Source organism: Polyodon spathula, chromosome 51 (assembly GCF_017654505.1).
Source record: "Polyodon spathula isolate WHYD16114869_AA chromosome 51, ASM1765450v1, whole genome shotgun sequence".
Classification (NCBI taxonomy): domain Eukaryota; kingdom Metazoa; phylum Chordata; class Actinopteri; order Acipenseriformes; family Polyodontidae; genus Polyodon; species Polyodon spathula.
The window spans coordinates 373611-387276 of record NC_054584.1 but is presented as its reverse complement, the minus strand read 5'-3'; the positions used below and the strand labels follow the sequence as shown (position 1 = coordinate 387276).

Sequence of the window (13666 nt, the reverse complement as noted above, 5' to 3'; positions counted from 1 at the left end):
TTATTTTTTTGCAATATCATTTTGTAGCTTTTTTATGACATGATGTTAATAGTTGTTTGTTTGTTTGTTGTCTCAATCCTAAAATGTTAGGTCATGCTAGACTTTATTTCTAGAAATATGACCGCAGGAAAAAAGCCAGTAGCAGCGAAGCCAGCTTCTTCTGCGCCGGGGTTACACACGCGGGCCAGATAATCTGTGGGTGTCGTTTTAAGAAGAATAACGCAGGGGACGCTTTTCTCTGTAACACCGCGCTCAAGCAGCGCCCTCTTTCCGGTCCCCCTCTTTCCGGTGTCCTGCAGCCCGACGCGCTGGTCAGAGATACAGATTAAACCCGCAGTGAGAACCGGAGCTGCTGTTTGCATTTACGCTGAGCCGGCGCGGGTAATACCGGAGCAGGACCGGTCCCAGCGCCATGATCCCCGCAGTGAGAGCGCTCGGCGGGGCGGCTGCGCTGAGCTGCAGGTCTTACGGGCAGGTATTGCAACTGTCTCTGTGCACCGTGCGCGTCTAACAGCGATGCCTCCGCGGTGCTGGCGCTGAGCTGCGGGTATTGCAACTCTCTCTGTGCACCATGCGCGTCTAACAGCGATGCCTCCGCGGTGCTGGCGCTGAGCTGCGGGTATTGCAACTCTCTCTGTGCACCATGCGCGTCTAACAGCGATGCCTCCGCGGTGCTGGCGCTGAGCTGCGGGTATTGCAACTGTCTCTGTGCACCATGCGCGTCTAACAGCGATGCGGGTATTGCAACTCTCTCTGTGCGCGCGTCTAACAGCGATGCCTCCGCGGTGCTGGCGCTGAGCTGCGGGTATTGCAACTCTCTCTGTGCACCATGCGCGTCTAACAGCGATGCCTCCGCGGTGCTGGCGCTGAGCTGCGGGTATTGCAACTGTCTCTGTGCACCATGCGCGTCTAACAGCGATGCCTCCGCGGTGCTGGCGCTGAGCTGCGGGTATTGCAACTGTCTCTGTGCACCATGCGCGTCTAACAGCGATGCCTCCGCGGTGCTGGCGCTGAGCTGCGGGTATTGCAACTCTCTCTGTGCACCATGCGCGTCTAACAGCGATGCCTCCGCGGTGCTGGCGCTGAGCTGCGGGTATTGCAACTGTCTCTGTGCACCATGCGCGTCTAACAGCGATGCCTCCGCGGTGCTGGCGCTGAGCTGCGGGTATTGCAACTCTCTCTGTGCACCATGCGCGTCTAACAGCGATGCCTCCGCGGTGCTGGCGCTGAGCTGCGGGTATTGCAACTGTCTCTCTGTGCACCATGCGCGTCTAACAGCGATGCCTCCGCGGTGCTGGCGCTGAGCTGCGGGTATTGCAACTGTCTCTGTGCACCATGCGCGTCTAACAGCGATGCCTCCGCGGTGCTGGCGCTGAGCTGCGGGTATTGCAACTGTCTCTGTGCACCATGCGCGTCTAACAGCGATGCCTCCGCGGTGCTGGCGCTGAGCTGCGGGTATTGCAACTGTCTCTGTGCACCATGCGCGTCTAACAGCGATGCCTCCGCGGTGCTGGCGCTGAGCTGCGGGTATTGCAACTGTCTCTGTGCACCATGCGCGTCTAACAGCGATGCCTCCGCGGTGCTGGCGCTGAGCTGCGGGTATTGCAACTGTCTCTGTGCACCATGCGCGTCTAACAGCGATGCCTCCGCGGTGCTGGCGCTGAGCTGCGGGTATTGCAACTCTCTCTGTGCACCATGCGCGTCTAACAGCGATGCCTCCGCGGTGCTGGCGCTGAGCTGCGGGTATTGCAACTGTCTCTGTGCACCATGCGCGTCTAACAGCGATGCCTCCGCGGTGCTGGCGCTGAGCTGCGGGTATTGCAACTGTCTCTGTGCACCATGCGCGTCTAACAGCGATGCCTCCGCGGTGCTGGCGCTGAGCTGCGGGTATTGCAACTCTCTCTGTGCACCATGCGCGTCTAACAGCGATGCCTCCGCGGTGCTGGCGCTGAGCTGCGGGTATTGCAACTCTCTCTGTGCACCATGCGCGTCTAACAGCGATGCCTCCGCGGTGCTGGCGCTGAGCTGCGGGTATTGCAACTCTCTCTGTGCACCATGCGCGTCTAACAGCGATGCCTCCGCGGTGCTGGCGCTGAGCTGCGGGTATTGCAACTCTCTCTGTGCACCATGCGCGTCTAACAGCGATGCCTCCGCGGTGCTGGCGCTGAGCTGCGGGTATTGCAACTGTCTCTGTGCACCATGCGCGTCTAACAGCGATGCCTCCGCGGTGCTGGCGCTGAGCTGCGGGTATTGCAACTCTCTCTGTGCACCATGCGCGTCTAACAGCGATGCCTCCGCGGTGCTGGCGCTGAGCTGCGGGTATTGCAACTCTCTCTGTGCACCATGCGCGTCTAACAGCGATGCCTCCGCGGTGCTGGCGCTGAGCTGCGGGTATTGCAACTCTCTCTGTGCACCATGCGCGTCTAACAGCGATGCCTCCGCGGTGCTGGCGCTGAGCTGCGGGTATTGCAACTCTCTCTGTGCACCATGCGCGTCTAACAGCGATGCCTCCGCGGTGCTGGCGCTGAGCTGCGGGTATTGCAACTCTCTCTGTGCACCATGCGCGTCTAACAGCGATGCCTCCGCGGTGCTGGCGCTGAGCTGCGGGTATTGCAACTGTCTCTGTGCACCATGCGCGTCTAACAGCGATGCCTCCGCGGTGCTGGCGCTGAGCTGCGGGTATTGCAACTCTCTCTGTGCACCATGCGCGTCTAACAGCGATGCCTCCGCGGTGCTGGCGCTGAGCTGCGGGTATTGCAACTCTCTCTGTGCACCATGCGCGTCTAACAGCGATGCCTCCGCGGTGCTGGCGCTGAGCTGCGGGTATTGCAACTCTCTCTGTGCACCATGCGCGTCTAACAGCGATGCCTCCGCGGTGCTGGCGCTGAGCTGCGGGTATTGCAACTGTCTCTGTGCACCATGCGCGTCTAACAGCGATGCCTCCGCGGTGCTGGCGCTGAGCTGCGGGTATTGCAACTGTCTCTGTGCACCATGCGCGTCTAACAGCGATGCCTCCGCGGTGCTGGCGCTGAGCTGCGGGTATTGCAACTGTCTCTGTGCACCATGCGCGTCTAACAGCGATGCCTCCGCGGTGCTGGCGCTGAGCTGCGGGTATTGCAACTCTCTCTGTGCACCATGCGCGTCTAACAGCGATGCCTCCGCGGTGCTGGCGCTGAGCTGCGGGTATTGCAACTCTCTCTGTGCACCATGCGCGTCTAACAGCGATGCCTCCGCGGTGCTGGCGCTGAGCTGCGGGTATTGCAACTCTCTCTGTGCACCATGCGCGTCTAACAGCGATGCCTCCGCGGTGCTGGCTAGCGTGCAGCGGGTCCCGGCAGTGATCTGCTGACAGCACCAAATCCCAACGTTGCTTCTTTCTGGTCTGATCATTTCGTTCAGTAATTTGCTGTGTTGCTGGTGCCTGTGTGCCTCTCCTCCTCTCTCCTCTCCCTTCTGTGTGGTCTCAGAGAGGCTGACTCTGTCCTGAGTCTCACCCTCTCTCCTCTGTGAGTCTGTCTCTCTCTCCTCTGAGTGTTTCTCACCCTCTCCTCTCTGTGAGCCTGTCTCCCTTTCCACCTGTGAGTCTCTGTGTCTCCCTCTCTCATCTCTCTCACACCTCCTCTCTAAGTGTGTCTCACCCCTTGCTTCTCTCCTGTCTCACCCCTCTCTCTCCTTTGTCTCACCCTCTCCTCTGTGTCTCACCCCTCGCTCTTCTCTCACCCTCTCCTCTCTCCTCTGTCTCACCTCTCTCTCCTCTCTCCTGTGTCTCACCCATCTCTCTCCTCTCTCCTGTGTCTCATCCCTCTCTCTTCTCTCCCCCTGTGCAGGTCCCTCTGCCCTCGCTGGTCTCTGAGAGGCTGGCTCTGTTCCTGCAGCTCCAGTCCCAGCGCTCTGCCCAGCTGGAGGAGAGGGCTCAGAGGGACAGCAAGCCCATCCGGGTCTCCCTGCCCGACGGCAGAGAGCTCCACGCACAGGCCTGGAAAACCAGCCCACTGGAGCTGGCAGCGAGGCTCGGGTAGGAACTGGGAATACTGGGAGACACGGGGCCAGATTCAATCAGCCCTTTCAGGGATGGGACCCTCATATTGGGGGGTGGGGGAGGGGGGGGAATGAAAAAAATTATTTAAATGAAAAATATATTTGCATATCTAAAAACAACAATTATTTTTCCATCTTTTTAAAAACTGTCAGAAAATTGACTTTTAGAAAAAATGCTTGGTGTCACTGACATGATTGCTTGTGTGTCTCTGTGTATGTGTGTGTCTCTCTCTATGTGTCTCTCTCTCTGTCTCTGCGTGTGTCTCCGTGTCTCTGCAGTCGCAGTCTAGTTGACGGGGCCGTGGTTGCTCGGGTGAACGGGGTGCTCTGGGATTTGGGGAGACCCCTGGAACAGGACGGCACCCTGGAGATCCTGGGGTTCGACAGCACTGAAGGAAAAGGGGTACGTATGTGTTTGTGTGCAACCTCTCTCTCTCTCTCTCTTCTCTCCAGCGCTCATGTTGTGGGTTCAGTGATGGAGTGTTTGAATCAGTCTCTCTCTAGGTGTTCTGGCACTCCAGCGCTCATGTTGTGGGTTCAGTGATGGAGTGTTTGAATCAGTGTCTCTCTCTCTCTAGGTGTTCTGGCACTCCAGCGCTCATGTTGTGGGTTCAGTGATGGAGTGTTTGAATCAGTCTCTCTCTAGGTGTTCTGGCACTCCAGCGCTCATGTTGTGGGTTCAGTGATGGAGTGTTTGAATCAGTGTCTCTCTCTCTCTCGGTGTTCTGGCTCTCCAGCGCTCATGTTGTGGGTTCAGTGATGGAGTGTTTGAATCAGTCTCTCTCTCTCTAGGTGTTCTGGCACTCCAGCGCTCATGTTGTGGGTTCAGTGATGGAGTGTTTGAATCAGTGTCTCTCTCTCTCTAGGTGTTCTGGCACTCCAGCGCTCATGTTGTGGGTTCAGTGATGGAGTGTTTGAATCAGTGTCTCTCTCTCTCTCTCTTCTTCTCTCCAGCGCTCATGTTGTGGGTTCAGTGATGGAGTGTTTGAATCAGTGTCTCTCTCTCTCTCTGTTCTGGCACTCCAGCGCTCATGTTGTGGGTTCAGTGATGGAGTGTTTGAATCAGTGTCTCTCTCTCTCTAGGTGTTCTGGCACTCCAGCGCTCATGTTGTGGGTTCAGTGATGGAGTGTTTGAATCAGTGTCTCTCTCTCTCTAGGTGTTCTGGCACTCCAGCGCTCATGTTGTGGGTTCAGTGATGGAGTGTTTGAATCAGTCTCTCTCTCTCTAGGTGTTCTGGCACTCCAGCGCTCATGTTGTGGGTTCAGTGATGGAGTGTTTGAATCAGTCTCTCTCTCTCTAGGTGTTCTGGCACTCCAGCGCTCATGTTGTGGGTTCAGTGATGGAGTGTTTGAATCAGTCTCTCTCTCTCTCTGTTCTGGCACTCCAGCGCTCATGTTGTGGGTTCAGTGATGGAGTGTTTGAATCAGTGTCTCTCTCTCTCTAGGTGTTCTGGCACTCCAGCGCTCATGTTGTGGGTTCAGTGATGGAGTGTTTGAATCAGTGTCTCTCTCTCTCTAGGTGTTCTGGCACTCCAGCGCTCATGTTGTGGGTTCAGTGATGGAGTGTTTGAATCAGTCTCTCTCTAGGTGTTCTGGCACTCCAGCGCTCATGTTGTGGGTTCAGTGATGGAGTGTTTGAATCAGTCTCTCTCTAGGTGTTCTGGCACTCCAGCGCTCATGTTGTGGGTTCAGTGATGGAGTGTTTGAATCAGTGTCTCTCTCTCTCTCTCTGGCTCTCCAGCGCTCATGTTGTGGGTTCAGTGATGGAGTGTTTGAATCAGTCTCTCTCTCTCTCTCTCTCTAGGTGTTCTGGCACTCCAGCGCTCATGTTCTGGGCTCAGCGATGGAGAGTTTGTATCGGGGGTCTCTCTGCCATGGCCCCAGCACTGACAGCGGCTTCTTCTACGACATGCACCTGGACTCCAGGTGAGCTGCCTGTGTGTCTGTCTGCCTGTCTCTCTGATCTCTCTCGCTCTTTCTGTATCTCTCTTTCTCCCTCTCTCTCTTTCTCTCTCTCTGTTTTGCTATCACAGTAGGTGTGCAGGTGTCTCTTCTGTTTATAATAAACCATTGTTTTCAGTTTTGTTTTGATTTATCCCCCCCCCCCTGCCCCCGGACCAGCTCGCTGTCCAACAATGACCTCCCAGCACTGCAAGATCTGTGCACTCGGATAATCCGAGAGAGACGGCCGTTCGAGAGGCTGGAAGTGACCAGGGGGGAGCTGCTGGAGCTGTTCAAGGTACCAGGACTCGGGTTCAAATGCGATACTTCTGAGATCAGTGTGTCGTTAACCCTCCGGGTGCTGCATGCGGATTCCTCACTTCAGTAAGAGCAGCAGGGTCAGGCGTGCCGTGTTCTAAACGCGTGGAGACGCGCAAAGGTGTACTTGCAGCAAATTGCCACTAGATGTCGCCAGTGTTGCATCAATACTCGCACAGATTGATTTTATTTTCGGAGTCCCCAGCATGTAAAATGAATAAGATTGACTGTACGTGATGGTTTTTTTTTTTTTTTTCAGCACAACAAATTCAAGTTGCAGATTATCGAGGAGAAGATAACGACACAGACGGCTACTGTTTACAGGTATCGTTTTGAGGAAGATTGTGTGTTTCTGTTTTTAATTCTTTATTTTGTTTGAGTGGATGGCAGTGTTTGTATTGTGTGGCCCCTGAAACAGGAAGATTGTCTGTTTGGTTTTAAGTGTGGTCTCTCTTCTCTCTCTCCTCTCTCTCTCCTGTCTCTCTCTCTCTCTCTCTCGTTGTAGGTGTGGCTCTCTGGTGGACCTGTGCAGGGGACCCCATCTCCCTCACACTGGGAAAATCAAGGCATTCAAACTGCTCAAGGTGAGAGAAGAGGGAGCAGGGAATGAGACTCCTGTTGCACAGCAGAGACACCCAGTCCAGGACTGGGAATCAGACTCCTGTTGCACAGCAGAGACACCCAGTCCAGGACTGGGAATCAGACTCCTGTTGCACAGCAGAGACACCCAGTCCAGGACTGGGAATCAGACTCCTGTTGCACAGCAGAGACACCCAGTCCAGGTTTCACTGCCAGCAGCTTGCTGAGCCCCAGTGTTTGGAGGGTTATGGTATGGACAGCGTGCAAGTGTAACCCCTGTCTTGTGTCTCTCGTGTCTCGTCTCTCTCCAGTCCTCCTCGGCGCAGTGGCGAGGGGACCCCTCTATGCAGCCTCTCCACCGGGTGATCGGGGTCTCCTTCCCGGAGAGCCGGCTCCTGAGAGACTGGGAGCAGGAGCGGGAGGAGGCGAGGAGGAGGGACCACCGACGCATCGGCAGGGTAACGAGGGGGCGGGGGGATTAATTATTATTTTTTTATTCTATGTGTGTTGAACAGCATCATGATCACATCCTGTAATGCTACAAGTACAACTGAACTTTCCTCTCTCCCTTCTCTTCCCTCTCTCTCTCTCACCCCCTCCTTTCCCCCTCTTCCTTTCCCTGCTCCTCTCACTCTCCTTCCCCTCTCCGCCTCTCCTCTCTCCTCCTCTCTCCCCCTCATTCCTCCTCTTCTCTCTCCCCCCTCTCTACTCTCCTCTCTCTCTCTTTCTCCTCCAGGATCAGGAGCTCTATTTTTTCCACGAGTTGAGTCCAGGGAGCTGTTTCTTCCTGCCTAAGGGAGCTCACCTCTACAACACGCTCACCGACTTCATCAAGGTGAGAGTCTCTGCAGGGCTGGGGCTGTCCCACTGCCACCCCCAAATACTGCAGCCAATGACTCTCTACTGCACAGCAGCGTGATCCAGTCCAGGTTTCACTAGCAGCTTGATCAGCCCCAGTGTGTCTAGGCAACAAGCTCAGGTGTGTCTGATTATTAAACTCCTAGTGAAAGCAGGACTGGATCACACTGCTGTGCAGCGGGAGTCTCATTATTAAACTCCTAGTGAAAGCAGGACTGGATCACACTGCTGTGCAGCGGGAGTCTGATTATTAAACTCCTAGTGAAAGCAGGACTGGATCACACTGCTGTGCAGCGGGAGTCTGATTATTAAACTCCTAGTGAAAGCAGGACTGGATCACACTGCTGTGCAGCGGGAGTCTGATTATTAAACTCCTAGTGAAAGCAGGACTGGATCACACTGCTGTGCAGCGGGAGTCTCATTATTAAACTCCTAGTGAAAGCAGGACTGGATCACACTGCTGTGCAGCGGGAGTCTGATTATTAAACTCCTAGTGAAAGCAGGACTGGATCACAGCGCTGTGCAGCGGGAGTCTCATTATTAAACTCCTAGTGAAAGCAGGACTGGATCACACTGCTGTGCAGCGGGAGTCTCATTATTAAACTCCTAGTGAAAGCAGGACTGGATCACACTGCTGTGCAGCGGGAGTCTCATTATTAAACTCCTAGTGAAAGCAGGACTGGATCACACTGCTGTGCAGCGGGAGTCTGATTATTAAACTCCTAGTGAAAGCAGGACTGGATCACACTGCTGTGCAGCGGGAGTCTGATTATTAAACTCCTAGTGAAAGCAGGACTGGATCACACCGCTGTGCAGCGGGAGTCTGATTATTAAACTCCTAGTGAAAGCAGGACTGGATCACACTGCTGTGCAGCGGGAGTCTCATTATTAAACTCCTAGTGAAAGCAGGACTGGATCACACTGCTGTGCAGCGGGAGTCTCATTATTAAACTCCTAGTGAAAGCAGGACTGGATCACACTGCTGTGCAGCGGGAGTCTCATTATTAAACTCCCAGTGAAAGCAGGACTGGGTGACGGCTTTTCTAGTTGTAGGTTTTTGACGACCCCTCGAGTTTGAGAGTGTGACTGTGGCTCCCCTCTCCCGTGTTTCAGAGCGAGTACAGGCAGAGGGGATACACGGAGGTGGTGACCCCCAATATCTTCAGCTCTCGTCTGTGGGAGCGCTCAGGGCATTGGCAGCACTACAGAGACAGCATGTTCTCCTTCCGGGTCGAGACGGACACCTTCGCCCTCAAACCCATGAACTGCCCCGGCCACTGGTACTGACCCGGGGGGGGCTGTACCGCTCACCTGTACCCCTCACTGTTTTTGGGGGTGGGGTTGGCTTGATGGTCCAGAGGTTAAAGAAAGGGGTTTGTTCTTCCAGGAGGTTCAAATCCCGGCTCAGCCACTGACTCCCTGTGCGTGTGCGTGTGCGTGTGTGTGTGTGTGTGTGTGTGTGCGTGCGTGTGTGTGTGTGTGTGTGTGTGTGTGTGTGTGTGTGTGTGTGTGTGAGACCCTGAGCGAGTCGCTTCACCTCCTTGTGGTCCGTCCTTCGGACGAGACGTGAAACAAACAAGGTCCTATTGGAAGAGACTCTGCAGCAGCAGTTGTTGACGATGCAGAGTTCACCCCCCTGGTCTCTAAGTCTCTTTGGAAGCGTCTGGTATATGACTCTATTGCAGTATTATTATTATTATTATTATTATTGTTGTTGTTAGTCTGCTGTTTGAGCATCGCCCTCGCTCCTGGAGGGAGCTGCCTCTGCGCCTCGCTGATTTCGGGGTGCTGCATCGGAATGAGAACTCGGGGGCGCTGACCGGACTCACCCGGGTTCGCAGGTTCATCCAGGACGACGCCCACATCTTCTGCACCCCCCAGCAGGTGAGCGGGGACGGGGACGGGGACGGGGACGGGGCAGCCCGTGCTGTTCATGATGAATAGATTGGAATTGAGCTGCGGTTGTAGCTGAACCACGTCACTGATACATTCGTAACGCCCCCCCCCGCAGCTCCACTCTGAGATGAGGGGGTGTCTGCAGTTCCTGCAGGCTGTCTACTCCGTGCTGGGGTTCTCGTTCCGCCTCTTTCTCTCTACGCGCCCTGACAAATTTATGGGGGACCCCGAGGTGTGGGACCATGCTGAGGAGGTGAGGGGGCTGTCAGTGTGTGTGTCTGTCTGTCTCTGTCTGTGTGTCAGTGTGTGTGTGTGTCTGTCTCTGTCAGTGTGTGTGCATGTCCCTGTCTATCTCTCTCTCTCTCTCTCTCTCTCTTCCTCCTCTCCTCACCCCCCCCCCCCCCCTCCTCTCTCTCTCGCTCCTCTCCTCTCCCCCCCCCCCCCCCCCCCTCTCTCTCTCTGGTCCTCCTCTCCTCACCCCCCCCCCCTCTCTCTCTCTGGTCTCTCTCTCTCTCCCCCCCCCCCCCTCTCTCTCTCTCTCTCTCTCTCTCTCTCTCTCTCTCCCCTCCTCTCTCTCTCTCTCTCTCTCTGCCCCCCTGCAGCAGCTGCAGAGCAGCCTGGAGGAGTTTGGGGAGCCCTGGGAGCTGAACCCTGGAGACGGAGCGTTCTATGGACCCAAGGTAGTGCCCCGGGCCGTCCCCGCGACGCAGGTCTGTTAACTGATAAAGCAGAGTCATTAACAGATGCTGCGACTCTCCTCTCTCCAGATCGATATTCAGATCAAGGATGCGATTGGCCGCTACCATCAGTGCGCCACCATCCAGCTGGACTTCCAGCTACCAATCAGATTCGACCTCCGCTACGTCAGGTGAGAGGCCAGTCGGAGCGCTGGGGGGGGGGGCTGGGGGGGAGTTGTCTCTGGAACCCTCAGTAATGAAGGGGTGCCGGCTGTATGCCTCTCGTTCACAGTCAGGAGGGAGAGTCCGAGAGACCAGTCATGATTCACCGCGCTATACTGGGATCAGTGGAGAGGATGATCGCTATACTGGCAGAGAACTACGCAGGGAAATGGTAAATATTTCAATACAGCGTAATGCAATTCAATACAGCCCAATGCAATTCAATACAGCGCAGTGCAATTCAATACAGCGCAATGCAATTCAATACAGCGCAATGCAATTCAATACAGCGCAGTACAGTGCAGTGCTTGACTGGAGAGTTCATCCCAGTGTAACTGTGCACTGTGTAATTCATGGCAGTGACAGTGTATAATTGCTTTTGTAATTGTTTTTAACTGTCCTCTCTCTCTCTGTCTCTCATCGCAGGCCTTTCTGGCTCTCTCCTTCTCAGGTGATGGTAATTCCAGTAGGGGGCAGCACTGAGCACTACGCCCAGGAGGTGAGCCTGAATATACCAGGGGTAGGGGGTAGGGTGGTAGGTGTAGGGGTATGGTAGGGTGTTGGGATAGGGGTAGGGTGGTAGGGTGTAGGGGTAGGGGTATGGTAGGGTGTTGGGATAGGGGTAGGGTGGTAGGGTGTAGGGGTAGGGGTATGGTAGGGTGTAGGGATAGGGGTAGGGTGGTAGGGGTGTAGGGGTAGGGGTATGGTAGGGTGTAGGGGTATGGTAGGGTGTTGGGATAGGGGTAGGGTGGGTAGGGGTATGGTAGGGTGTTGGGATAGGGGTAGGGTGGTAGGGTGTAGGGGGTAGGTGGTAGGGTGTTGGGTGTAGGGGTAGGGGTATGGTAGGGTGTAGGGGTATGGTAGGGTGTTGGGATAGGGGTAGGGTGGTAGGGTGTAGGGGTAGGGTGTTGGGATAGGGGTAGGGTGGTAGGGTGTAGGGGTAGGGTGTTGGGATAGGGGTAGGGTGGTAGGGTGTAGGGGTATGGTAGGGTGTTGGGATAGGGGTAGGGTGGTAGGGTGTAGGGGTATAGGGTAGGGTGTTGGGATAGGGGTGGGGGTAGGGTGTAGGGGTATGGTAGGGTGTTGGGATAGGGGTGGGGTAGGGGTAGGGGTATGGTAGGGTGTAGGGGTATGGTAGGGTGTTGGGGTAGGGGTAGGGTAGGGGTGAGGGGTAGGGGTATGGTAGGGTGTAGGGGTAGGGTGGTAGGGTAGGGGTAGGGGTAGGGTGTAGGGGTAGGGTGTAGGGGTGAGGGTAGGGGTATGGTAGGGTGTAGGGGTAGGGTGTGAGGGTAGGGGTATGGTAGGGTGTAGGGGTGAGGGTAGGGTGTTAGGGGTAGGGGTAGGGGTAGGGGTAGGGGTAGGGTAGGGTGTAGGGGTAGGGTTGAGGGTAGGGTGGTTAGGGTGTAGGGGTGAGGGTAGGGGTATGGTAGGGTGTAGGGGTGAGGGTAGGGGTATGTTGGGGTAGGGTGTGGGGTAGGGGTGGGTGTAGGGGTAGGGGTATGGTAGGGTGTAGGGGTATGGTAGGGTGTTGGGATAGGGGTAGGGGTAGGGTGGTAGGGTGTAGGGGTGAGGGTAGGGTGGTAGGGTGTAGGGGTGAGGGTAGGGTGGTAGGGTGTAGGGGTGAGGGTAGGGGTATGGTAGGGTGTAGGGGTGAGGGTAGGGTGGTAGGGTGTAGGGGTGAGGGGTAGGGTGGTAGGGTGTAGGGGTGAGGGTAGGGGTAGGCTCGGTGCAGTAGGTTGCTGTGGGCGTGTAATAGGGGGTGTCTTTGCCCTGCTCCTGTCTCTTAAGGTGCACCGGCAGTTCCAGCAGGCTGGCTTCATGGTGGAAGTGGACCTGGATCGAGGAGCCACCTTAAATAAGAAGATTCGCAGCGCTCAGCTAGCCCAGTACAACTTCATACTGGGTGAGGACAGCGTGTGTTGTGTGTGTGTGTGTGTGTGTTTCAGCTAGCCCAGTACAACTTCATACTGGGTGAGGACAGCGTGTGTGTGTGTGTGTGTGTGTGTTTAATCTCTCTCCTGTCTGTCTCAGTGGTGGGTGAGAAGGAGCAGTGTGTGTGTGTGTGTGTGTGTGTGTGTGTGTTTTAATCTCTCTCCTGTCTGTCTCAGTGGTGTGTGTGTGTTTAATCTCTCTCCTGTCTGTCTCAGTGGTGTGTGTGTGTGTGTGTGTTAATCTCTCTCCTGTCTGTCTCAGTGGTGTGTGTGTGTTTAATCTCTCTCCTGTCTGTCTCAGTGGTGTGTGTGTGTGTGTGTGTTTAATCTCTCTCCTGTCTGTCTCAGTGGTGTGTGTGTGTTTAATCTGTCTCCTGTCTGTCTCAGTGGTGAGGACAGACAGTGAGTCACCACACACATGTCAAAATTAGACACGAGAGGACAGACAGAGTCACAACTTGCACACACCAAGCCCTTCAAATTAGAGAGAGGACAGACAGAGTCACCACACCACACACAAATGTATAGAGTGAGGACAGACAGAGTCACAACACACACACACAATTTAGACAGAGACAGCCCTCATGTGTGTGTGGTGTGTGTGTGTGGTGTGTGTGTGTTTAATCTCTCTCCTGTCTGTCTCAGTGGTGTTTGTGTGTGTTTAATCTCTCTCCTGTCTGTCTCAGTGGTGGGTGAGAAGGAGCAGTCTCGTGGCTCGGTGTCTGTTCGCACGCGGGACGGCAGGCAGCTCGGAGAGCGAGGGGTTAACGAGACGATGGACAGACTGAGAGAGCTGAGGGAGAAGAGGAGAGGAGTGGGTGTGGAGGAGGAGGAGGGGTTCTGAGAGGCTGCTACACAGACCCCCAGCTCTCTGCGCTTCAAGAGAGGAGAGGAGAGGGTTAACTACTCTGCGATTTCAGAACTTCAGGAGAATCGAACCTGGGTTCGAACGGGTTGTTATGTTCGGGAGACGACTTCATTGGTTTATTTTACGATCGCTGTGCAGCAGCCTCAGCGCTCCAGCGGCTAGGGAAAGGGGGGGCTTCTTACCCCAGGAGGATCAAATCCCAGCTCAGCCGTTGACTCCCTGCGTGTGTGTGTGTGTGTGTGTGTGTGTGTGCGTGTGTGTGTGCGTGTGTGAGACCCTGAGCGAGTCGCTTCACCTCCTTGTGCTCCGTCCTTCGGATGAGACATAAAACAAACGAG

General features: G+C 55.4%; 1 protein-coding gene across 1 annotated transcript; it reads left to right on the top strand.

The window, feature by feature from the left end:
* The first annotated feature begins 260 nt into the window (after nucleotides 1-260).
* On the top strand, nucleotides 261-13347 carry LOC121307003 (threonine--tRNA ligase 1, cytoplasmic-like). The gene is made up of 18 exons (XM_041239064.1): nucleotides 261-475; nucleotides 3828-4015; nucleotides 4318-4441; nucleotides 5843-5964; nucleotides 6160-6277; nucleotides 6557-6621; nucleotides 6803-6881; nucleotides 7188-7334; nucleotides 7613-7711; nucleotides 8848-9014; nucleotides 9456-9618; nucleotides 9746-9883; nucleotides 10233-10310; nucleotides 10398-10498; nucleotides 10600-10701; nucleotides 10956-11028; nucleotides 12318-12432; nucleotides 13147-13347. The coding sequence occupies exons 1-18, from the start codon at nucleotides 413-415 to the stop codon at nucleotides 13302-13304; spliced, it is 2100 nt and encodes a 699-aa protein (XP_041094998.1). The 5' UTR covers nucleotides 261-412; the 3' UTR covers nucleotides 13305-13347.
* Nucleotides 13348-13666: the final 319 nt, after the last annotated feature.